The sequence below is a fragment of the Dromaius novaehollandiae genome, chromosome 2 (genome assembly GCF_036370855.1).
Source record: "Dromaius novaehollandiae isolate bDroNov1 chromosome 2, bDroNov1.hap1, whole genome shotgun sequence".
NCBI classification, from domain to species: Eukaryota; Metazoa; Chordata; class Aves; order Casuariiformes; family Dromaiidae; genus Dromaius; species Dromaius novaehollandiae.
The window spans coordinates 92,113,241-92,138,904 of NC_088099.1; the positions used below are offsets into that span (position 1 = coordinate 92,113,241).

At 36.2% G+C, this 25,664-nt stretch overlaps 1 protein-coding gene across 4 annotated transcripts in view; it reads left to right on the plus strand.

Annotated features, from left to right (window-relative positions):
• RELCH (RAB11 binding and LisH domain, coiled-coil and HEAT repeat containing) overlaps window positions 1-25,664 on the plus strand; it is a 78,974-nt gene that overhangs the window by 33,298 nt on the left and 20,012 nt on the right. For all 4 annotated transcript variants that reach the window (XM_064506902.1, XM_064506901.1, XM_064506900.1 and 1 more), the window contains exons 9-16: window positions 1,453-1,528; window positions 1,903-1,998; window positions 10,894-11,006; window positions 16,095-16,185; window positions 21,096-21,167; window positions 21,981-22,121; window positions 22,782-22,946; window positions 23,804-23,951. In XM_064506902.1, coding sequence (XP_064362972.1) covers window positions 1,453-1,528; window positions 1,903-1,998; window positions 10,894-11,006; window positions 16,095-16,185; window positions 21,096-21,167; window positions 21,981-22,121; window positions 22,782-22,946; window positions 23,804-23,951 — 902 coding nt within the window. The remainder of the gene's footprint in view (window positions 1-1,452; window positions 1,529-1,902; window positions 1,999-10,893; window positions 11,007-16,094; window positions 16,186-21,095; window positions 21,168-21,980; window positions 22,122-22,781; window positions 22,947-23,803; window positions 23,952-25,664) is intronic.

Genomic DNA, 25,664 nt, shown 5'->3' on the forward strand with positions numbered 1-25,664 from the left:
TTTAACAGATTAAGGACTAACTTACTATTAAACCAGAGTTTTTCGCAACTCTCTACCATCTGTGTCTTTTAGGGGTGTGGGGTTTTGGGGGGTTTCTTGTTTTTTTAATGGATCCTTTCACAAAACCAAACCAATGATGTGAATTAAAACAAAGTGACTTCTTTAAATTTTAAACCACATTTTCAAAACCCATACTGTCAAGAAGGAAACTCTATTTTAATTAATAAATGAATTTATTGTGTTTTTATGATTTATCATTTTTTATGACTCAGAAGAAGAACAGACTGGTATATTTATCCATATCTTTCTGGATTAGCTTAAAAAATTGTAAATAGGAACTTATATTCTTAGTATTTGCTTGGTTAAGAAAACGGACATACTTACTAAAAACTGTTATTTCAGTCTAGTAAATAAATATATATATATGCATGCTCACACAATTGCATGTATGCAGGATTTTAAATATAGGAAATAGGAATTGCCTCCTCCCTTAAACTCATATGGCGTAGTTGCTAGAAGATTCACAAAGAAAGTGAAGGATAGTGAAAGAAAGTGGTTAAATAGGGTCAAGTGTCTTCAGTGCATGTTTTGGAGCAGGGTTTGGAAGACAGTTGTTTCTTTTCTTTTTAAGCACAGTGAATGGGGCAATGTTAGATTAGGATCTAAATTCAGGGCTCAGTTTAGGCAGAAGGAGTTGAAATTGCTGGGAAAAATAGGGTGCTGCTGCTAACACCTATTTTATGTAATGGTCAATCCAATAACTTTTTCTCAGAACATTTCTGTCAAATTATTCTCCTTAAACAAGATAGTTTTGAGGCTCTTATCAGGGTTTAATGCATATGCTTAAGGCTTTCAGTAACTCGGCCATGTTTGCTAGTATTGTGCCTGACTACGAGGTGGTAGTTGCATAGCTGCACTGCAGGGATTAGACACCAGTTCAAGGTTAGTTTTGAGGCACTATACATCTGAACCCAACAGTTCAATTCCCAAGTGGCAGGTTGGCCATCTGTTTTTAATCCTGAAGCTTATAAGTGACTGACTACTTGAATGTTTTTATTCAGTGTGCTGAAGTGGAGCATTAAGCAGAAATACTGTTTGCTTGTGATTTTTCCTCCATTTGCAAAAATGTATGCTTCCTCTTGTACTACTAAAGCTTCCTTTTCTTCGTGCTTTAGTCCTATTTTTGCTTGTATTGCAGTTTAAAAGTTGTGATGACATTAGGAACTAAAAGTAACTTGTTAATTAGGACACCCACTTTTTTTTCTTGCTACAAACTAAAAGCTCTAGGAGTCAAAAATAATTTTAAACAGAAGTTCTGCTGTATGCATCACTAAAAACATGGTATTTGAACATCATCCTACACAGCTGATTAAACCAGAGTGAAAGGACTCAGTCAGTGTCATCTTTCTGATCTATGTCTTTTTTTTCCCCTCCCTTTTGAAAATATTTCAGGAAATTGTCAGGAGCTTTCCATCAAGCACTACTGTCTTTCTGTCGGATGTCAGCAGACAGCCGTTTGGGATCAGAGGTATATTTTCCAGTTGACATAAACTAGAAGACCCTTTAGTCTGCATAATAAGAATAATTAACCCAGCAATAAGTATTTTGTAAGGAGACTTATGTGTATGAAATTTAAGATATAAGGATGTGCTTTCAGATTTTGCTTAAAAGCGATACCTAGTGGTACCTGTGTTAATAACCAGGAGCTTTGAATCTCTACAGACAGATTCATGCTTTTGGAGTTGGTATGCCTACTTCTAGATACAAAACTTGCAGCTTATTGTGTACGTGTAAATTAATGTTTTCTTGAAATTAGTCAGTTTGCTGCATTTTTTTATTTTGATCAGAAAGGATTTTTTTTGGTTTTGTGCTTTTTTAAAAAAAAAATACTTGGTTTTATAGGTGTCTCGGATTGCAGACAGTGAAAAAAGTGTCATGTTAATGTTGGGACGCTGCCTGCCTCACATTGTTCCTAATGTACTACTAGCGAAGCGAGAGGTGAGGAACCCCAACATGCTTATGTTTTGTTTTGTTTTGTTTTGTTTGTTTGTTTTAATCTTTACCAGGATGTTTTCTTCATTTTGAAGATTTGGGCTTTTATCTCATGAAAGTCTATTACTTGCAATCATGTTCTTACTTTTGTGCATGCATCTCTGCTCCTAGAGAATGGTTTTACACCTCTGTCAGGTGAGTTCAGTAAATCTGCATGGTATTCTAATATTTCTTCCTTTGCTTAAGGCACCCATTAGCATTAAGCAAGACTAACTGTTACTGTAGGTCCATCTATTTGTTGTAGCACAAATGTTATTACATTAGAGAAGACCATGGTTAACATATCCCCTGTTCTTTGTAAATAATATATAATTTCAAATATTAAATTTGGTTTAGAGTGTCTGTTAATTTTAGTAAGGATTAATGTTGAGGTTCTTTTGCAGCACTTCGTACTTCAGCAAAAAAATACTTTATTATCTCTCTCTAGAAGCTCCATGTATCAGCCAAGACAATGTTGTTCATCAAAATCACCTATTCCTTAAAAAAAAGAAATCTCTGTATAATTTTTCCTTAAACTTGTAACAAATCTAAATAAAATTATGAAATGTGATGCTTATTTTGAATGTAAATGAAGTTGGTGTTTTACATAGTCATTGCACGCTATCTGATGTAAAAAAAAAAAAGGAAGATGGTGATTGAAGACAGAAAAATTACTGGTTTTGATTTTGCTTTGTTGTGAATATTGCACGTGATCAAAAGCATGTAATAAAATAATTAAGCAAAAATTCAGCAGACCTATATTTAATACTGAAAGAAGGGGTTTAAAGATGCATAGCTTGTTGAGTAAGTTTTAGCCCTTATCTAGGGGACCTACAGTATGGTAGACTTAGTGCATTTTGCATAAACTCATTCTAAGGCTTTGAAAAAACCTTAAGAAATTTGTACTGAACCTATAATCCAAAATTTTATAGCATATAAGTAGTTATGAGCAGTTGACATAAAGAATTTATGAGAGGTACCACATCTTGAAAGTCTCAAAAACTTTATAAAAGGGGTTTTTGTTTTGTTTTGTTTTTTTATTTTATTTTCTAACTAGATGATCTGGAAATTGTTCCGTTAGTACTCTTCCAGAATAATACTGTGAATGTTCCAGGATCAGCGCGTAATTTCTGATTTCTTATTTATTCCTTTCCTTCCCTCTGCTTGGCAGGATGTGGTATTTTGGGTTTTTTTCACAGCTTGTAGCATAATCTGTGTAATGCACTTAGTATTTTTGTGACCTTCTAGGCTATTTCCTACTTGCTTTGTTTTACAGTCTGAGTTATATATGATTATACGTATCTTTGCCTTATGTGAACCAGTATCTGAAGATTCCACAAGTGTGAAATGTGTAATTGGATCTGTATGGGCTTAATGTTCTCAGAATTGAAATTTGCTTTAATAAATAGCTTTTCTCAGTTACCGCACATTGCTATCACTATTGTAACACTCTTTAGGTGTAGTCACGGAATTTGAAGGAAAATTTGGGTGGACCTTCTGTTAGTGTTTATTAATATCAGTGTTCTGAAAAGCCTAGCTAAGAAATAAGCTATCTTCACCAAGGCACAGCATAAAACTGTCTTGTCCAAAAAACCTTAACTATTAATAGAGTTTTAACACTATTTTACAGATAAGTGGTGTAAAAGTATAGCAAAAGATCCTAACTCGAGAAACATTCTTGACAAGTTTGGGTTATAATACAAAGACATCATCAGTCTTCTCCGAAAGTATACAATGGTAGCATTGTAGTTTTTAAGATCTTAGGCTGTCTGTGTGCTAAATAAGAGAATTAAACGTAATTTTTGTGATAAATCTCTGAAGTAGCTATCTTTTGTTCTTTAAGCATCCACCATGTTGATTTTAGTTGCCAAATCCTAAGCTGAAATTGTTATGCTCTGTATTTTTGTTTTGGAGAAACTGCCTTTGTGGAGGCTGACAGTCTCTAAATAGATGTTGACATTTAGCGGAGATTTAGAGGCCATTCCACCAATGCCTTTCACCTTCTTAAAGTCAGTAGCAGCCTGCCTGACTTTGGTAGTAACTGCTTCAGTAGATGTTACAGCTGATATCTGAGCAACTAGTTAGTGGCCAGTACATTTCTGAAATTACTTGTTAGTTTGTGAATTGGTGCAGCTTTGGTTGTTCTTTGATATCTGTAACTTGGGTTCTGATGGAAGATAAGAAAGAAGGAAAATTTAGAGTATTGAGTATGATGGCTGAAGAGAGAATTATTTCTAAAAGACCAACTCAACAGGGTAAAATAACACATATTATGTGTTAATCCCCGTAAACACCGTTGGTAGTTTTGAGAATTTTATGTATCAATATAGATATTCAATGTTATTTCTACCACAGCTATCTAATTTAGTGCAACTGCTTGCAAATGTGTATGTGAATGTTGAAATTTGTATGTGGATGCACTCACATACAAATGAGATATTGCAAGCTAAATATTAATTGGAATGAAAAGTAACAAAATGCTAAAAACCTACTCTTCAAAAAAAAGACCCCAAACTTTAGGTATGCAGTCTGTGATAATGTTTCTTGCAGACGAGCAGCTTGAGTTAAAACTTTGTTTGCATTGGAATCTACTTCCTGAAATATGTGTTTTCCACTTAAAACTAAAGCACACTTAAATTTTTTTGGAGAGAGGGGAGAAAAAGAAATTCCTTTGGCTAAATTATAAATAGAAACAATCTTTAAAAATTTCTACTGGTCCAAAGTAGTTCAAAACTGATTCCTCTGCCTTCATAAGATATAAAAATTGGTATCTTCTGGTCATGTTACAGGAGTACCTTGCTTATATGTACAATTTCCATTCTCTGCAATACGTAGTCTGAGCAGAGTTTGAGCAGGAGGGAACCTTTTGGCATAATACCAGGATCTTATTACTCTTGTTCTTCATCAAGAAACACTTCCCTTGCGTATTTATATCTTTCAACTCATCTATTGTTCTAGGGTAGTTTCTACACCTCTTAGGCGTTCAGTTGTGTTATGCAAAACGTAGTAAAGTCATGATAGTAATGATAGACTGAATGTCCTCCACTAAAGTTTTCTTTGCTTCATACGTGGCATTGATAAGAATAGAGCTTTGTTTCTTCTTTCCAAAGTTCGAAGAAAGATAATATAATGCTAAATCTGCAGACTTAGAACTGGTGCCATTCTTGACTCTACGAGAAGAACGCAGAGCTGTAGATTTAAGGTTGTTTGCATTACCACATAGAAACTACACATTGACATGATTGAGGCACTTTAATTCTCTGGCTTTTTTATAGGTGGTTGTCTCTTAAAACACATTGAGGCTGATTCTGTTACTACAGATTTTCATCAGTCTTATGCTTTGAAAGTTGGATAAAATATTGACTTTGTTCAAAAATTTTAAAAATGCCTTGTCAGAGCTCAGAAGTCTATTTAAGTGGCTGTTTTCAGACACTGTGCTGAGTAGAAGCCATGGCTGCTTATTCTGGTTGGGTATGGATAGAGGAATAGAAGTTTGAATTCCCAAGCACGAAAACTCTGTCAGCCGTCGGTGCCTTCTAAAAGAAGGTTGTTGTTTCACTGCATAGGGGGAGAATGGAAAATTTAAATGAACAGTTAAAATATTTTCTGTTAACTCTTTGAAACTTAAGCTGAGGTAGGCTTCTATAGTTTGTTTCTGGAAATGGGCATACTGCTGGCCTCAGCCGCCTTTTCCAGTTTGTGTTTTTTCCCTTCCCCTCTCTCCGTGTAAGAGACAGAACTGATTTTTAGTTTAAACCTTTTAGTTCTCTTACCTGGATATGAATGGCTACATTCGTTTTCTTAGAATAAAATAGTTCTAGACTGTAAAGTATCCCTTTAATCTCAAGTCTTTTACCTCATCTTTTTCAACAACACGTCCTTGAACATAATGTAGTTCATAGATGCAAGCAGTTGAATTTAATACTTACGAGTTGAGTTGCCAATTGTTACTAGTTTTATCACAGTAGTTTTATATGCAGATTACCAAATGAACAATAGATAAAATAAAGAAGTATGAGTTTTCTTGTTTTGTTGTTGTCACGCCCGTATCTACATGGATTCTCACATAAAAATATCCCTTTGGGATACGTGAGAGACATAGTTTGGATCCTGGGATAGCAGTCTTTTCCCATGAACCATAATTAGAGTTGTAATTTTAATCTTAGAAGTTTATGCTACTCCTTCTAAGTCATGTGCTAATGCTACAATTATTTATTTTTTCATTTTAAAATGAAAAGAATGAATTCTAAACTTAAAATACATCCTTGCACAAGAGACTACACATCAGTAGTTTATTTGTACCTGCAGCTATTTCAGTTACAACAGTCATGATTATTTCCTTTACTCGTTTTCAAGGACTACATTACAGGGAAATTTTCACGTAATATTGGTTGATAATATAAGCATTGACCACTAGAAAAAATTTTAAAAAGCACATTTACAAAATGTGGTCCTAGTTCATTTGTTATTGTGTTACCTGTTTGCTATATTATTAAATTTAGTATTTGAAATAATACAAAATTTTATGACCCTTCCAAGCTATTAAAGTCACCAATCTTGAAACTTACCCTAATTAGATTTATTCTTTGAGATAATTATTTTGCTTATGAACACTCCAGCATAAAGGCATTAATTAGTCAGAGAAGCTTTGATATATAAGACTTATGTTAGAATGTTGAAGGGAAAATTATAATGTAGGTAACAACTCTGATAGAAAATGCCATGCTATTGTATAGGAAAATTATCAATAAAATAGACAAAAGCTTGCTATAGAAAGCGTATTTTTTTAAAAGTGAAGTTCTCTAATATTTTATTTAGGCAGAACTTTTTTGTATCTAATTGAGGTAATGCCAGTTACTTTTAAAAAGTGACCCATCCTCTGACCATGATGAATAGTAGCCCCATATGCCCATGTAAATGTTGCCTTTGCTGAGGACATGCACCAGCTCCAATAATGAACCTTGCTCAGAGGTAACAGAATATATCACTTTTCTCTAAATTTTTTTTTCTTGTTATAAGATAAGGGGAAGTGTTGCCCAAAGGTATTTTGGTATGCTTTTTGCTGTGAAGATGAGCTTTTACCTTTGGGAGACCTGTGTGGATACCCAAAAGTAGATCTGAGGGAAGATGGGTGACGTAAGTTCCCCAGCACAATGTGTTAGGTCACCTCCTTGTCCATGGATCACCTGTATGCAGCTTACCTCATGGTAAAAAGAAAGCATCTTGTTTTCCCTCTGTTCTACATGTGGGTAGTTCACAGATATAAACTGCCCCAGATAGAAACTTCCTTTTTCGGTAGTGGAGGTGAGACCTCCGGCATGTGGTATTTTATTTCCAGGCTCCTTCACCAAGTCACGAGTGCTAGGCGTGCTGTAGTGGCAGTCTACTATGCCTCTAATGAGAAAACAGTATCTCATTTCTGAAAACCACTTCTTCTGATATTGTTGACTGGCATCAGTAGGAATTAGTTACAGTTTTCCTAAGAAAGAAGCAATAGGGAAACAAGGAGCTTTGGGGTGAACCAGGGCATTACAGATCCCAAATTAAAGCAAGAAGGGAGGATTTTATTTTCTTTTAATTTCTCACTTCTTGCTCAGCTGTCAGCACAAGTGGTATTCCTTCCCAAGGAAGGCAGAACATTTGAAATAGCGCTGGAAGTCCTGTCCTTGATTATTGATTGCCATAAACACTCTCCATAGCAACAAAAGTCTTGTCAACTTTCTCCTGAATTTAGCTAGCCAAATGCTTACACTGTTCTGTCTTATTGAAAAATGTAGCACTTTCTACAGCACTTCTGTGCTGTTTTTGCTCGTGAAAAATACATGATTTATTAAGTCTCAATCTAAATCGTGGCACTTAGCAACAGAAAGGAATAAACTTGATCGTGCCTGTAGGATGCTTTTGTACAGCTGTGTCCTTAGTCACCCTGAATACCTAGAGAAGAATTGGTCCCTTTTTAAGCCTTTGGGAGACTTCACTTGACCTCTTCTGTCCACCTGCAAGAGCGGTTGAGCTCCTCATGTTTCACAGGAAGCCCCTTTTGCCTCCAGTTTTACCCTCCCTTCCATGAAGTCTATAGGGAACACATAAAACACTGTTCAAGACTTCTCACTGTTTCTCCACTCCCCTTACTAGAAGGAACTGTAGAAGCACTGATGCAGCGATGCAGAGAACGCTCTCTCCTCCCATAGTATGCATGAAAGAATGTGACCAATGGACAAGAAAATACAGCTAATACCATCTGCTATAATAACCAACTTTCTGCAAGGTAAAGAATCAGCCTTGTATCTGCCCCATGTCAGTGGTTCTAGGTTACTCATCAGGCTTTCATGCGTAAGTTAGTATCTAGGAGAATATTTGTAGGTGTTTTCCATCCATACAGATTCAGTTGGAAAAAGACAACCTTATTAACTTACTAAATTTCAAAGGTTTGAAACCAAACAAAACAAAAATGTGCACTGGTTTGAAATCTTGCAGTAGTTCTCAGTGAGCTGTTGAGATTTTTTTCAGTTGGTGTTCAAACCAACTAGGAAAGTGGAGTCTGTGTGACAGTTTCAACAGGTAAAATAAAAACCCCGAATTATAAAACCTACGTGTTCCATTTCACAGGAGACATATATATATATAGGTTTTTTTTTTAATTTTCTGTCCGCTGTTAAAAACACTTAACAATTGCCAGAGCAGTAAGGTGATACGAACTTATAGTGCAATTTCAGAAAGTTATGTTTCAGTATATTAAGTGTTATCTTTTAGCAATTAAGTTTTTCCATGAGCTGTATTCTTTACAATGTAGTTAATCATTATGTTCTGTACACGCAAAATATAATCTAATTCCTCTTTAAAAGATCCTAGCTTAACATATAATTAAAACTATTAGTATTTGGAGTGATATGGATCATCATGGCAAAATCTTGTTTGTTTTTTGTAATATTTTTAGGATCTTTTGAGTTAAAACAGGGTAGTTGCAGGAGAGAATGCTTCTGTGAAGTACAAAACAGACAGGTAAATAGCTAAGACCCCTGCCTTCTCAGGACTTTAGCAGGAGCAAAACCTGAATGTTAAGTATGCAAAGAATAAAATCTAACATACAACTTCTAGAGGGAAGAGACGTTTCAACAGAAGAAAGTTTTTAGTTCTTTGGGCTTTTTCATTCCTAAAGCTTTATTTAGTACAGGTCTTTAATTCACCTTATTTTGTGTCCCACTTACTAAAAAAACAAAAAAAACAAACAAAAAAAAACCCAAAAAGCTTCACTTTAAATACTTTAAAATAGAAAAAGAAGTGTCCAAGTTCTTCAAATTATTTGTCATTTCTCTTTCCATACTTTCAGATTTTTGAAGTGGTAGGATATTTCTACATTCATTCCTCTGTTTAATCCTAAATTCTCTAATCTGTATCATGGTTGTGTTAAATCGTGCCAAAATATCTCCCAAAATTTTAGTCCATTTTAGGATATGTGTCTCAGTCATCTTCGAGGGAAAAAAAAGAATGTTAAGTACAACTTTTATAAAATGAAAATAAGAGGTTGTCAGGAGTTGAGTAAGTAATGCTCTATTTTAAACATAGGAGTGACTATTCAGAAAAACAGAATATTAGGAAGTGTCTTTTTCATGTTGTTTCCCCATGACCACCTTATTTGATAGTCTTACTTCTCAAGAGGATCAAAAATAGATCACTTTGAAAATCTGATACTTAAGCAGAAACTTGCATCTCCCTACTAAGTTATTAAAAATAATTACAGACTTTTCTAGGTTTTATATAATCTTATCTAGTAAATCCAGAAGTGTTTCCCAGTGTCATCTGCTTGTTTGTCGCTGCTTATTTATTCCCCCAAAGAGCCTATCTGTTGAAAGTGGCTTAAAATTGGAGATGGGAGGATGGGAGAGGAAGTCTTCTGATTACTTGCCCATGCTTTCTTAGCAAACACCTCAGTTTGTGTCTTGTTCTTCTCTTCTCCTCCCTTCCTCTCCTTCCTACTGTGATGTTTCTGTTCGTAAGATTTTTATGACCATGTAGAAGTTGTGTGACTTCCCAATTGGGTGGGATTAAAGGCTCACATTAATGAGGTCAAGGAAAGGGACTTCCAGTCCATGTTTTTCAAACCTCTTGTTTGTTTCTTTTGGGAATGAATACCATTAGATTTTGAAAGCATATTTAGAAAGGTTTTTGCTGCTGTCAACAGCCTGTATTTTCTTTCACTTAATGTTTTACACACTATTTTCTTGATCATTTGTTCTTTATGGGAATTGAATTGCTCTAAAATTTTTCAAAAAGGAAAATTCAGCTTCAGATATTATCTCTTTATTGGAAAAATTCCTTTAAAATCGTACAATTCTCAGTCATCATAAAATAGATGGTATCTGTCTGCAGTCACCTTTACCTGTGTATCTGTTTCTTGATGCTTATTCAAACTTTTACACAAAACTGGTGTGTGTGCTTAATTGGGAATTTTATCTTTCACTCCATGGCATCACAAATAGCTTTTCCATAGTAGCTGTGTTTAAACTCTAAGACTTCTATGGAACTTTCTTCAGTTCAGTAGGTAATGAAGAAAATTTAAGCTATGATTGTCCTCTAATTCCGATTACAGGTGACCTGCATATGTTAATTGTAAACTTTGCAGAGCTTTTCATGTTATGTGTTGGTTCTCCCCTAATGCTTCCTAGGATAAAAATCATTCTAACTCTTAGATCTTCATGTTTTTCAGATCACTCTGTAAGAGATCAAGACTTTAACATGTCTTCTCTAACTGTTTTGATGATGTGTGGCTAGATTTATCTTCTTAGTTTCTTTTGCCATTAATGAATATACGCCCAAAGCATTTTTACTTTGTTTGGTTTTCCCCCACCCACAACCTTTTAGGAATTGATCCCACTCATACTGTGTACAGCCTGCCTCCATCCTGAACCCAAAGAGAGAGATCAGCTTCTACACATACTGTTCAATTTGATCAAACGACCAGATGATGAGCAAAGGTGTGTTTGCGTTTTTGTGTTACGGGACAAGAAGGAACTTTTTTCTTTGTCAGAGAAGCAGAACTAATGGAAACTGAGTATTACTGGATGATTTTAAGTTTCACTAAGCTGACATTGTACTGTTATAATGTTAACAAATTTGCATAAACTTTGAGACTTTGCCTTTCCACGAACAACACTTTCGTATGCAATTTCTTGTTATTGAAATGCAGGGATGTGCTTGGTAAGCTGCAGTGTAACATTTCAGTTCCTTTTTTTCATAAACATGAACTGAAATGTTTTGTGAAAATAAGCTTTAAGATCATAATTCTTAATAATCTTAGATACAGAAATCAAAACAACTTTTTTTTAACTACTGCCTTAATATATCTTAATGAACCATATGTTTATAAGTTAACCGTTATGCTTAGTATGGGAAAATAGTGTGGTTGGTTGTAATAAAAATTCAGAAGACTGAAGGAGAGATTTGGTTTTGGCAAGTGGTCAGACATTTATGTTTGTTTAGTTGAGACTTAGGAATAAAGTATAATCTTACTTTATTTTTTAAATGTAGTTCTTCCTTAGTAGTCAGGGAGTATGACTTTGTTTATACCAATCTTGGTAAGATTAACCTTAAGGTTGAAACACAGTACCCTAGCTGGTGTGTTTTCTTTTCTAATGGTGAAAATATTTTTCATTTTCGATGGTCTGTACTTCTTCCATTGCTTTCATTAGAAATGTTTTGTAAAGCATCTGTATCTGTCATTGTCCTATGCTGTCTTCAATTGAATTAGGCTTTAATGAAATATGTAGAAAGCATTTTTTGAAGATTCTCTGCAAGTGAAGTTTTCTGGTGCCTTTCTGAATTGTTCCCACGGTAAAATTTAGAAACGAGGCATAACTGAAAGAGATGGCTTGGAGACAATAAATAAATGAAAGCCACTTATGGCACAGTAGCACCATGCAGATTGAAATTACATAAAGGTCCAGTCCTCGTTCTACCTCAGGTTCTTCAGAAATCTGCTTCTAAAATCTACTGTTATCTATAATATTTTGAATGTTCCATGTAGTCTGTGAAGATAACGTTATTTTGTGGTTGAGGCAGGCAGGAAGTCTCCTGTCCTTTGTAGTCCCTTGTAGTTGATTTTTCACAGGATTGGTGGTCTGTCAAATTGATCTTCTATATGCATAGTTAGCTGCCGTTAGGTTTATCTCTTCCAACAGCAAAGAGGGAAGAGAATCCAGACTTCTTTTTCCTTAAAGTTATTCGTTCTTTGCTGTGAAGTCCAGATGTATATCTAAAATGGATGACTTATCTCTTATTTGACAGAAGTATATGTATTGGATATGCTGCAGTCAGGTGCCATAGTGCCTTTAACTATTTTAAAGATTTTTATATGCATATATGTTATGAATACACATTATCTCCTGGAGAATATGGCAGAATATCTCTCCCAAATTTCTGTTGAAAACGAGAGATTCTGAATACAAATCAGAAAATATTCAGAATTTATTCCAGACAGTATTTTATGCTTATATCATATATTTGTACCAAAGTATATATTATGCATGCTTGTTTTATGTCTAAATATGTTCAAACAATATTTTAGTGGTCTTATGCAGTGTGAAGTAAGCCAAGACATTCAGGTTAAATCACCAGAAGAGTGGTATTAATTTGCTGATATGTTACTCAATCAGCTTCTACTATACCATGGAGGCCTACATTATACATTAAAGTGGCAGATCATGGAAGTTGACTTCAACTAGTTTTTGAAATGCATGAGGCTGTGAAATATGACATTGCATTTACAATAATGAACCCATTAAAATACATCTTTTACTCATTCATAAGTGTTTGACCATATAAAGTATGTTAACAGTCATTTGGAAAGTCTATTTTGTACTTGTTGTCTCTGTGAAAGGCATTTTGGTGCGTGCACAGGTACCATATCACCATAGTCTTGTGCATTCTTTATATATAACAAGCCCTCTTTTATCTTCAAGACTTTGCTTATTAATGTACTCCTTGCTTTTTCCAAATATGTATAGTGTCCTCTTCTGCAAAGGAGCAAATACACATTAGCTTTACTCTAAACTTCTTTCTGGACAATTACATTGTTTTGGATGCCAGGGAGCTGTGAAGAAAACAGGTCAATGCTGGAATGCTTTAGGACCTGGTTAAAACATAGTTTGAAATGGAAACTCTTGAGAGTATTTCCAAGTAATGTACACAGAAGCACCACTCTTGCAGGAGATAAGATATGTTAAGTATAGTGTATCTAATGTGGCTTTTCATAGGTTATACAATACCACCTTGCACAGAATGCACATAATACTTTAACATATTAAGGAAAACTCTGGTAAGAAGCTTCTTAATACAACCTGAAGGATTGACAAGAGAACCTTGAACTGCATAATGTAAGACCGAATTGCTTGCCGGTCCATGCAGACACTTTATAAAACCTCTAGAAAGACTTAAGAAGTGTTAAATTATGCCAGATCTGCTCTGTTTTAACTTCTGCCTTGTTTCTTTAATCTGATTCCTGATTTTGGTTTGGTTTCTGTAGAGATGAAGTAAAGTAGTACTTTGCTGAATAGTGTTGACTAGCCTTATGTTTCTGCTTAGGGGGTCATAAGTGCATGCTTTGAAAAGAGCTATTTGAGGAAAAGCATTCACAGCATCTTGTTAACAGAAGATGTTGTTACAACAACAAGCCTGTCTGCAAAGGCTTTTTTCCCCCCCTCATACCTGGTCTAGACTCTAACTATTGCAACAGCTTAAGGTTAATGGGGTTTGTTTGTTTGGATGAGCTGTCATTGAGACCTTTCCATCTTTCATTTTTCTGAATTATTGTCTGTTTTCATATACTTTTAAGACAGTTACAACATGCCGACAGTATAAATACTTAAAACATTCTTTTTGAACATTTTTTGCAATATGTTAAACTTCCCAATTTTATAGGCAAGGCAAAAGAACATATGGCTTAATTTTCACAAAATTAGATTTTATGGCCTTTTTTCTTTTTGAAAAAATTGTAGAAAATACCTCATTTGGTTTTGCCTATTTCTAGTGAAGTATATTTCAAGTAATTACTGTATTTTGCTATTTACTGTAAATATTTCATAAGCGTATGTTCTGTCACCCACTTCTGTGATTAGGTACAGTGTGTAGGTCAAGAACCAAAGACAGGAACTTGAATAACTACATTATTTGTTATAGAACTCAGAATTACCATGGGCTTTTGTCTCCATATTGCTATTGCATATCCCGTTTTGATTCTTTGAGTCTTATCTAATCATTACCTTTCTGTTTTCCCCCAACCCTCTTACCTTGATTAAAGGTCTGGTTCTCTGTTCCTGGTGGAGGCTAAAGAAAAAGAGCTTGCTCTGATAGTTGGCCTAAAGAATGCTGGGAGAAAATCTTTTTAGTAGACTATTTCTCCTTGAAGAGATTCTGAATGTGATGTCTCTTGTTGGAGTGTGTTGTGTAGTAATACTAGCTAAGCTAAGCTAAGAAATATCCAGCAGAATCTCTGCCTTTCAACCTTAAGAGCATACTGTTAGCTGCAGTAAGTATTTATGAGTGTGTGCATGACACTAAAATAATTTTAAAAAAAAATCATTCTGGCTTACTTGCCTCAAAATAATAATGAGCAAATTCACAGTGATGTTGCAGTCTTATTGCTGAGATGATAAAATAAGAGTCTGGTGTCCATGCATTATAATTTGAAACCATTTATTTGAATGCTGGTGTAGGTACGAAAATTGGGTAGAATTGGTAAATTGCATACAAAGTTAGTATCATTTCAGTCCTGTCAACAGGAGACAAAGGTAAAAGTCAAAAATCTTAGCAAGACAAATACTCATTTAATGATAGTTAGAATATCATAAGTTACAACTAATTACAATTTTACAGATATCTGTAGTTGGATCCCATTAAGCCTCAATGGACTTAAAAACATATAAACAAAAAGAAGTCATACTTCCTTACTGTGTATCAGATTTGTCTTCCTTAAATCTCTCCATATACCTCCACTTTTAAGTTTAAAACGTTGCATACTTACTCTGTACATAAAACCTCATCTTGTATATAGCCCTCTGTGAGGGAAGTGATTCCTCAGACAGTTAAAAAGCAAGTGAGATAATGGGGCAAATAATGAGGGATTTCTGCCCTCAAATAATTTTAGAAGTTACTCACCCAGGTGCTTGCACTGGTAGGTCATAAGACAGATCTACATTTTAAGTTTTTTGGATCTTGATCATCACTAATAAATATTCAGGAGTCAATAGAAAATATTAGGGAAAAAACTCCAAAATTTTGTTGAAAGAACTTTAAATAAATACATTTACCTATGAAATTAGTGGAACAGCAGTCTGTTTTCTTGCAGACTTTAGGGGAAGAAGAAGTCACTTTAAAAAATGCAAGAATGTAACTACAAATGATGTGGGTGATCATCTGTACTATTGATTGATTAACTGCTACCCTTTTAAAATGGGCTTTGGAAGATTTTTTACAAGAGTAATGCCCATTATTTTTGGAGGCATGACAGTAACTTGTATTTTAGATATGTTGTAAAACCATATCATAAGAAGAATTAAGTTGCCTGTTTTGAACAAAGGTCATGAAAACCCACGAGTGTTTCTAAACAAAAATAGTGTGTGTACTTGACTAAAATATTGATACTGTGATAGAATTTAGATCATGCCAGGCCATAGTGAAATATAATATTCAGTGATAAGAATTAAATCAGATATCTAGTCAGAGATTCCCAATCTCACAGATTGGGAAATCAGAGATTCCCAAATCAGAGATTTCGAGACTCTGGGTCATAGATTTTTAGATCTGCAAGTTTCTGGAAAAGGCATATTAAGGAAAAGACAATTTGTGGCTTTCAATTTAAGATATTGCCTTTAATTCAGGGTGTATGGTGTGAAATTTTGAGTGTCAAAAATTATCCATTAGTCTAGCAAGCTTGAGAATCAGTCCCTTAAACAATTCCTTGATCTGACAACTTCTGCTTTTCCTATCTTACATAATAAGTGCGTCATAAATTATAGAACTTTTCTCGACTTTATAAACAGGTTAAAGCGTTAAACTTATGTTTTCAGACAGATGATACTGACTGGGTGTGTGGCGTTTGCCCGACATGTTGGACCAACGCGTGTAGAAGCTGAGCTTTTACCACAGTGTTGGGAACAGGTAACTGAACATTTTGTGTTTTACACTGATAAATCAGTTGCAACTTCATAAGTTTTGGGTTTGTTTTTTTCAAGGAAGGGTTGCTTTGTGTTTGTTTTTTTTGTTTGTTTGTTTGTTTGTTTTTAAGGAATGGCTGTTCAAAATTTTTTTCAGAAAGATGTTTGGATGTTCTTTAGCCTCAGTATATGTGCATTTATACAATGTTGAAATGAACTGAAAACCAGAAAATCTGCCAAAGACAATCTGGAGATTTTAGCTACCTGCATATACTTGCATGTGTTATATTGAAATGCAGAATGTACACACATTAATCAGCAGTGTTGTCTAATACTCCCCATGTCAAGTAGGTGCATTTATAAATTCCATACAGTAAATACCAGACTGTTGGAAATCCATTTTCACTCTAAGATGTCATTCACTGATTTTATATTGTAAGTAATAAGTACTCAGAGCAATGTCCACTAGCTAGTTTAAGTTCTTTAACAGAAAGTTAAGATCGAAGTAGTCAGAAAAGGGAATAAAAATCTTCTGTAGATGGGCACGGCTTTCACACCTGTAAGTTCAGCCTGAAGCATACGTGTGACTCCTAGAATCACAGTGCCCCTTTCCAGAAATACTGTGAATTAATAAAAATAACTGAACAACCAAACTGAAATGTTCTTACTGTTTCATCTGAGGCATAGAAACAGGACAACATGAGTTCAGGTGAAAATGCATGATATTTTCCTACCATAAAGAAGAAAAGAGAGTTCATCATTGCCCAAAGACAGTGAGTAAATAAGCCATAACAGAGCGGTAATGCTTGCTTTGATGCCATCTTTCTGGTCTGATAATTGTCTACTGGTTCTTCACTTGCATAACTCAGCCATCTATTCAGGATACATCTGTGTTTCACAACAAAGTCCAAACATTAAGAGTATTAATGCTTTCTGACAGTAGAAGTACATAGTAGAAGCAGCATTTATGCTTATTTGTGTGACTGATGTATCTGTTAATCAAATGGAAGACCCTTGGATGTAGTATTAGAACATAAAATAAGCCATCTTTGTTTTCTCAATTCTCCCAATGTGTTTTAGGCAGTGTTTAAAGGAACCAGTCCCAGCTCAGTAAGAGCACATCATCTTCACAACAGGTTCTTGCTGATAGAGTTGCACCAGAGAAATGAGTCCAACTTTACTAGTGCAGTATATCAGGCTGCCAAGCCATATGCTATCATTTCATGTGTTTAATGCATTTTGCCAGACTTTGTTTGCAGTATTGAAATAAGGTCAGTCTTTTCTCCAGCAAAATACCAGCAGATTATCATTCTTGCAAAACTGAGATAAGGAGAACTCAAAAATATACACAGAGTATAATTATCTGCCTTCTCTCAGTAGATGCCTTAATTGTGAAAGCATCAGTGCAGTTGGGCTCTTAGCTAAAATCTGTTTATACATGCAAATTGACTGGGTCCTCAGAAGATCCAGCGTTTTCACCCAAGTGTTCTGGACCTCAGATCCATCAGACTAGTCTCTGTGATCTTTCTACCTGCCCTTCACAGGGCTCTGCATGTATGATTTCATGGCCTGCTCATCTGAGTTTAGTTCAGCCTCTGTAGATGCTGAAAGCTTGCTCAGAGGTAGTGACCAACTAACTTCCTCAGAATAAATTCTAGTTATTAAAGACAAAGACAAAGAAATGACAATAAACATCATACATTTATGTTAAGTTTTCCATGGGCTAATCATCTTCCCTCAGCGTGGGTCTTATGGAAAATTGAGTCTTTTTTCTTTTGTTTGTCAGTATGTCTCCGCAATATCAGGGATGACATTTATATTGCCTTGCCAGTCCACCTCAACCAGGTCAAACTAGTTTTTTCCTATTTCCCTCAGGTAGGCAGAGCTTCAGAAGGCTGAGCGTATGTCTAAGGCCAGTAGGGAATTTGCATTTATTAGCATTTTCCATCTGATGATGGCAAGAAAGATGCCAAGTAAGCCAAAGATACTATAGGAATTACAGCAGTCTGTTGCATGCCCATAAAGTTTTTCTTCTATGAAATCTCCATGCTTCCAAAATATTAAATGTGCCCTGTTGAAAGATGAGTGCAAAACATTCAACACATACTCAGAGAAGGTTCTCCCGTGCCTGAGACTTCAGTTTAGTCCTGAGGCTCATGATTTGTTCATATGAGTGTCTTTCAAATGATACTGGCAGAACTTCATTCTTGAGAGACTTCCTGGGGATTTCAGACCAGAAGAGTGAGAGAGTTGCAAATATTAATAGTGCATTAATGGTCAAATTCCCCTGTGCAGCATGCTGGGCTGGTAGCAACACTGTGTCCGAAGTTGATCCTTAGTACGGCTTCATCTGTATTTTCTCTTAAGCCAGTAAAATTGACAGGAATCACACAATGGATGAGGTTGGAAGGGAACGATGGAGATCATCTAGTCCAATCCCCCTACTCAAAACAGGGTCAACTAGAGCAGGTTGCTCATGGCCATGTCCAGTCATGTTTTGAATATCTCCAGGGATGGAGACTCCACAACCTCTTTGGGCAACCTGTTCCAGTGTTTAACTGCCCTCACAATAAAAAGGTTTTTTATTGTGTTGAAATGGAATTTCCTGTATTTAAGTCTGTGCCTCTTGTCCTTTCACTGGATATCACTAAGAAGAGTCTGACTCCATCTTCTTTACTCTCCCCCCAACATATATTTATACAAGTTGACAAGATTCCCACTGATCCTTCTCTTCTCCAGGCTAAACAATCCCAGCCTCCCCTTATATGTCAGATTCTCCAGTCTCTGAATCCTCTTCATGGCCCTCTGCTGGACTCAATCCAGTAAGTCTATGTTTCTCCTGTATTGGGGAGCCCAGAAGTGGACACGACTCTCTAGATGAGGTCTCACCACTGTTGAGTAGAGGGGAAGGATCACCTCCTTCCACCTGCTGGCAATGCTCTGCCTACAGGATGCTGTTGACCTTTGCTTCTGGGGTACACTGCTGGCTCACGTTCAACTTGTCCACCAGGACCCACGTGTCCTTTTCTGCAAAGCTGCCTTCCAGCAGGCTGGCGCCCCGCCTTTGCAGGTGCATGGGTTTATTTGTCCCCAGCTGCAGGACTCTGCATTTTCCTTAGTTGAACTTCATGAGGTTCCTCTCTGTCCATTTCTGCAGCCTGTTGAGGTTCCTCTGGCAGCACAACTGTCTGGTGTATCAGTCCCAATTTTGGAATATCTGCAGACTTGCCAGATATGTGCTCAGTCCAATCATTTAAGTCATTAATGAGGAAGTTAAACAGTATTGGCCTCAATATCAACCACTGAGGTACACCGTCATAGACTTGCCTGCATCTGGACTTTGTGCAGTTGATCACAGCTCTTTGAGCCCAACAGTTCAACCAGATTTCAGTCCATCTCACTGTCCACTTAGCTAGCCTGTACTTCATCAGTTTGTCTATGAGCATATTACTGAAAATCTTACTGAAGTACTGCCCTCCCCTTGTCTGCCAAGCCAGTTGTGTTAACATAGAAGACTATCAGGTTGGTCAAGCATCATTTCCCCTTCATAAATCCATGCTGACTATTCCCAGTCACCTTTTTCTTCATGTTTGGAAATGGTTTCCAAGTTTATTTATTTCACTGTCTTCCTAGGGTAGAGGTGAAGCTGACCATCCTGTAGTTCCCTGAATCCTCCTCCTCCTTGCCCTTCTTAAAGAAGGAATGATGTTTGCTTTTTTCCAGTCCTTTGGAACCACCCCCTGTTGACATGACCTTTCAAAGTTATCAAGAGTGGCCTCACAGTGACATTGACCAGCTCCCATAGCACTCGTGAATACATCCCATCAAGAGAAATGGACTTGTGTATGTACAGATTTTTTTATGCGCTCCCTAACCTGATCGTCCTCTACCGAGGGCAGGTTTTCCTTGCTCCAGACTTTCCCATAGATCTCAAGGACGTGGGATTTCTGAAAGCAAATCTTACCAGTAAAGACCAAGGTGAAGAAGGTAATCAGTACCTTGACCTTTTCTGTGCTAAGACAGTTGCCTTATCAAAGCTACACACTGCATGGCAAGAGAAAGAGTCATACTACATGCATATCTTCCATGACAGGATTGACCTATCCACTTTTCCCTGTCTTTTTATTTACAAAGTATTGAAATATGTCACGTTTCATTGTACAGTTATTAGTGCTCTTTTCTCACTGACCATTAAAGCTGACTATACTAGGATGCAAACTTGTTTTAGAAGTGTCAATATCAGATTTATAAGGCAGAATTTTTGAATGACCTTTGAGTCAAAAGGAAAGATAGGCAGGGCAGGATCAAGAGATTCTCAGGAACAGGAGCTTTTTCCAGTCGCATCTCAGATGTAAGGTGTTTCTGACGGACTTGCTTGCAATAGCAAGCAAATATTGTTGGCCTAATATATGTGTCGTCTTTGGACCCTGATTGTTCAGCAAGACCTGGGCAGCTGTGCTACACTGGTGGGCTTAGATCGCTAGAGGGCACTTGTGTAGTTCTTAGAGGAATTGTGCTCCTGAAGGGCCACACAAGAAAAAACATTTTGGGAAATGGCAGCTCCTAAGTTACTCAGATTCTTGGAAGTGTATGTTTTATGTCAGTCCAGCAACCTATAAGCTATTTTGCACCTTTTTTTCATGTACACACACATGTGTACACACACACTCTTCTCAGATTCTTTTCTTACTATAAACTCCAGTCTACAGGACAACTGAAGAAGAGTATAGCTGCCTTTCCTTTACGACCCAGTGCAGGCATTAGAGGCTGCTTAGTATCCATATGCACTTCTACAGGCACAGCCAGTGTTTATATAAAGAAGTGCACGCTTATCCCTGCATTGCAGTTCATTCTAGTCACATGTTGAATACTGGTTACTGCAAAGCAAATAACCGTTCAATTTCTCTTCACCAGATCAACCACAAATACCCAGAGAGGCGGCTACTGGTAGCAGAATCCTGCGGAGCTCTAGCACCTTACCTTCCTGTAAGTGTTAACACTGACCCTTAACACTTTCCTAGTGAAAGCAAAGTGGCAATCTGTTGTGTGACATAACCATGCTTTATCATCTTAAATATTCTGGAGAGTGTACATTTCACATAGACACTTGCATTGTATATCATGTATATGAGATTCAATAAATGAAGTTAAGGAAGAGATGGATTGTTATAAAGGAAGACAGCTCAATCTAGCTATAAAATATCTTGATAACCAGAATGGTCTGACCAAACCATCTTTGTTTCAGTAAAGATGAAGTAAAGATAGGTCTGATTAAGGAAGCCAAATAATTGGCACCCAATAACAGAGTTTTTCTGACACTATGGAATGTTTGACATCAAGAGAGTTGCCTAGCCAAAGAGGCAGCAAAATGTAGTTAGTGGCCAGCTGGAATTTACAGCTTCTGAAAAAGATGAAAGCAACCCAAGTCAAAAACCCATTCCTGTGATCTAGCAACAGACTGATTAAACATTCTCTTTTAAGTGCTCTTCCAAGTCTAGGCTTGTAGTAGGTTTTGGCTGGTACTTGTTCTCAGTACACCCTTCCATAGTAGTTAAAGGACCTGGGTTCTGTGCTCAGTAGGACAAAAGGATCTCTATTGAGGCTACTGACATTTTATTTTAATTCAGCCTCTTCTGTGGTGAGGACTGGGTGGATAATACTCGTAAAGAGATCCACAGCTGGGAGAAGGGTTTGGCGCTCGAGAGCACTAATAGAAGAGCAAGCATTTATGAAAAATGGCATAAGCAATTATATCTCATTTCATCACATTTAACAAGTGTGTTTCTTGTTTACAAACAGAAAGAAATTCGTAGTTCATTAGTACTTTCCATGCTTCAGCAAATGCTAATGGAAGATAAGGCAGATCTGGTGCGAGAAGCTGTGATCAAAAGCCTTGGCATCATCATGGGATATATTGATGATCCAGACAAATATCAACAGGTATCATTTGGGATGGATTCTATATGTATGAAGTGTCTTCTGTAGTTATTTCATGAATAGGGGAATGCATGATTTCAAATATTTTCATTAAATTGTTTCAGATACTTTTAGAAATTTAGATTGTTTATACAAATGTTGCTTTTTATTTTATCGACAAGACCAAAAAGAAAACAAATACTTCTAAGTATCGTTATTCCCTCAGGGTCAAGCCTCATACAGAAGCTTCTCTAATAATTCATAATTCATATTCAAGAACACTTCACTATTCCCCACTGGAAGCTATTAACCAATTTGGTGTCCTCACTTGCTAACAAAGATCAGTCAATTACAACAAAGCCCAATTGTAGTTCATCTTAATACTGCATAATAATGTTTCAGATGCTTGAAAATGAAGATTTTCTCTTCCTGTCTTTGTTTTTGAAGGCAGAAAGGTAAAAAGGTGTTTGAATTGGACTACCTACTGTTTACCTTTACAGGCGAGATGGGAATATCTGTTGAAAGACTCCCATGTACTACCTTGTTGTATTTTTATTAGTGCAAAATTTAAAAAATCAATAATAGTCTGCTTCAGATATGGGCATGTTTTGTGGAGTTTTTTGTTCTTTGTTTCTTTTGTAAATTGTAGGAAGAATAATTATATTCTTTATGGTCTTTTGTCAGGGTTTTGAACTGCTGCTTTCAGCTTTAGGAGACCCTTCAGAACGTGTAGTTAGTGCAACACATCAGGTATTTTTACCTGCTTATGCTGCCTGGACTACAGAACTGGGAAATTTACAGTTCCATCTTATACCTACGCTGCTTAATAAGATTGAAAAATTGCTCAGGGTATGTGTTCAGCTGTTCCTACATTGGAGAGTTTTCTCTGTATCTTTATTACCTGTGTAGACTTTTATAAGAATATGAAAATGTAAATCATTGCTACTTACGTTCTATGAGGGAGAAATTTTCTGGAGAATTTTGTTACAGCTCCATAACTTCTACTTGTATTCTGTAGAAAAACAGATGCTTTTTTAACAATATTTTGTTTCAGAGCCTTGTAGTCCTAATGCAGTTTGGAAAACTCTTGCTTCTGGCTGTGATCAGAAAACAAAAATGTGTGTTGTTTCACATACATTTGACCTATATTTAAATTGTTTTTAAGTGTCACCTAGTGGAGTGTTTAATTAAGTGCAATATCTGTTGAATTAAAAAATAGAAGAATTGAATGGTTTAGTAAGTGATTTACAGTTCTGGGTTAGTTTGTCTGCAAATTTGGTTTGGTAGATATCTGGAAAGTGTTGACAGCATATTATAATAGTAACACTTAGCCAAGATGCTTATTTTCAGAGTACAGTTAGCTGGTGTCTTCGGTTTTTAGATGCATTGGTCCCTAAGACCAAGGAATCAAATTTCCAAAATGTGCAGAAAATTTTTCCTTCAGAATATCAGTATGTTCATGGACAAGAACCACTAGATGCAGAAGGCTGTATTGTTTTGTTCTTTTGAGAGTAACTGTCTTAAGGGAGACAGTCTTAAGGGGTTTGGATGATGACACAAAGTAAGCTTGTGGTCAGGATAAATCAGGATATAACGGATGTTTCTGTGTAAAAGTTCATCACGCATGCCTTCCCTGGCAAGTGATAAATGCATGCATAAGCGACAGACCATGAAGACTGAAAGCTTTAAATTTCTGTTCGTTTCAGGAAGGAGAACATGGCTTGGATGAACATAAACTCCACATGTATCTATCTGCTTTGCAGTCGCTGATTCCTTCACTGTTTGCACTGGTGTTACAGAATGCACCTTTCACAAGCAAAGCTAAACTTCAGGGTGAAGTGCCACAGATAGAAGGCAAGTGATTAATCGCTGAAAAGCAGGTGTTCTAGAAACCAAGTATAATTCGGTGGCAAATCTCAAAACACTATATGGTATTACTATTAAATGCAAAGAATGAATTCCAAAAGTAGACCATACGATGCATTTAACTGGAATTAATGTGTATTTAGGGTTACTACATAAACAATTGCAGGATTCCTGTATAAACTTTAAATTTTTATAACACACTGTCTACACAGTAATGATATAAATTTCTGTTTCGAAGCATTTTTTCTAATCCACCATTTTTTTTATATTGTATTTTCAGAGAAAGCAAGAACAAAAAATCAAATTTGTTGAATTTCTTATATTGTGAATTTTCTTTCTTTAATATGGCTGAGTTGATGCATTCCCCCCCCCCCCCCCCCCAGCCAGATTCCAGCATGGGAAGATTTGTCATGTCCTTTTTCTTTGTTCTGTTTTTTTCCCTTTTGGGAAAAATGTTCTCTATTTTCTTTCCCCGCCCCCCCCCCCCCCTTTGACTCCCACTCCATCCCTGTGGAATAAATCAGTCTCAGACCTGAATCTTTATCTGGTATTTAGCTAATTACAAATATCAGGCTATTGATACAGAGGAAACATGTAAAACATTCACAAAATGATTGTCGGCAGAATAAAGGAGAACTAAATGCTTTTTGGCTAAAATTTATATAATATTTACATTTGCAGTGCTCTGTGCTGTAGGTTGCAGGCAGAATGCCTTCTCTGTGTTCAGTGGTGTGTTTATTTTGTATTTGTAATTCAGTGATTTGCAATAAAATACTTGTTGTCCTAATATGTAACATGAATTCTGAAAAAATTAAGGTCTTCCTTCTGCTATGTCTGCTAAATGCTTTTTCATATTAGCCTATTGTAGCAAATCCCTAAGTAATGCTTCCTTTTTCCTGCCCTTTTCTGTTCTTAAGCAAGCTGATTATCACAGATAAATGTTTTTCTTTTTCATCTCTGTTTTTACTTTTCCCTACTTTTTAAAAACCTTTGAGGAAGTAAAACAATCCTTAGCTGGACTTTGCGAAGGGTTCTGAAGAATAGTTTTCCACTAGTAGCCAAGAATAGCTCAAGAAGCCTGGCTTCAGCTTCAGTCATTTCTTACAAATCAAGAACTTTATCAAGTGGTAAAAATACAGCCTAGTGCAGGAGCTTTGTCATCTATTCTGTATCTATGCTTTGTCATCTATCCTGTATCTACGTAGTGCCCTGACGGAATGGGTAAGCTATTAGTGGAGTTATTTGATCATCTCTCCCAGTCTATATTATGTTTTCTTCTAATCCAATCACTTTATTAAAGTTTTAGTGGTAATACCTGCTACATACAGGTGATAATGCTGTATGTGAAGGAGCAGGTTACAACTTTACATTTAAATGAGCTTGGAAAGTTGCAGTATGTTATGAGCATTAATGTAAAAATGTTAAATATGCCATGTTAAACTGTTTCAGCTGACCTGAGTCATCTGAAGATGAGCACTTTTTCCTTCGAGTTGTTACTGCTTAAATAAGGAATTCAAAAGTGTCAGGCTTCAGCCCAGCCTGACAGTTTCTTCTTTCACGGAGGTGGAGGAAAAAAAGTCTCATGCACTTTCCACTAATCTAGTAACGTTGCTGGAACCATAGGAAACAGTAGGAAAGATTATGTTGTCCTTTAAGTTCATTGCTGAATAATTGTATGTATGTTTGAGATAAATTGAGAAT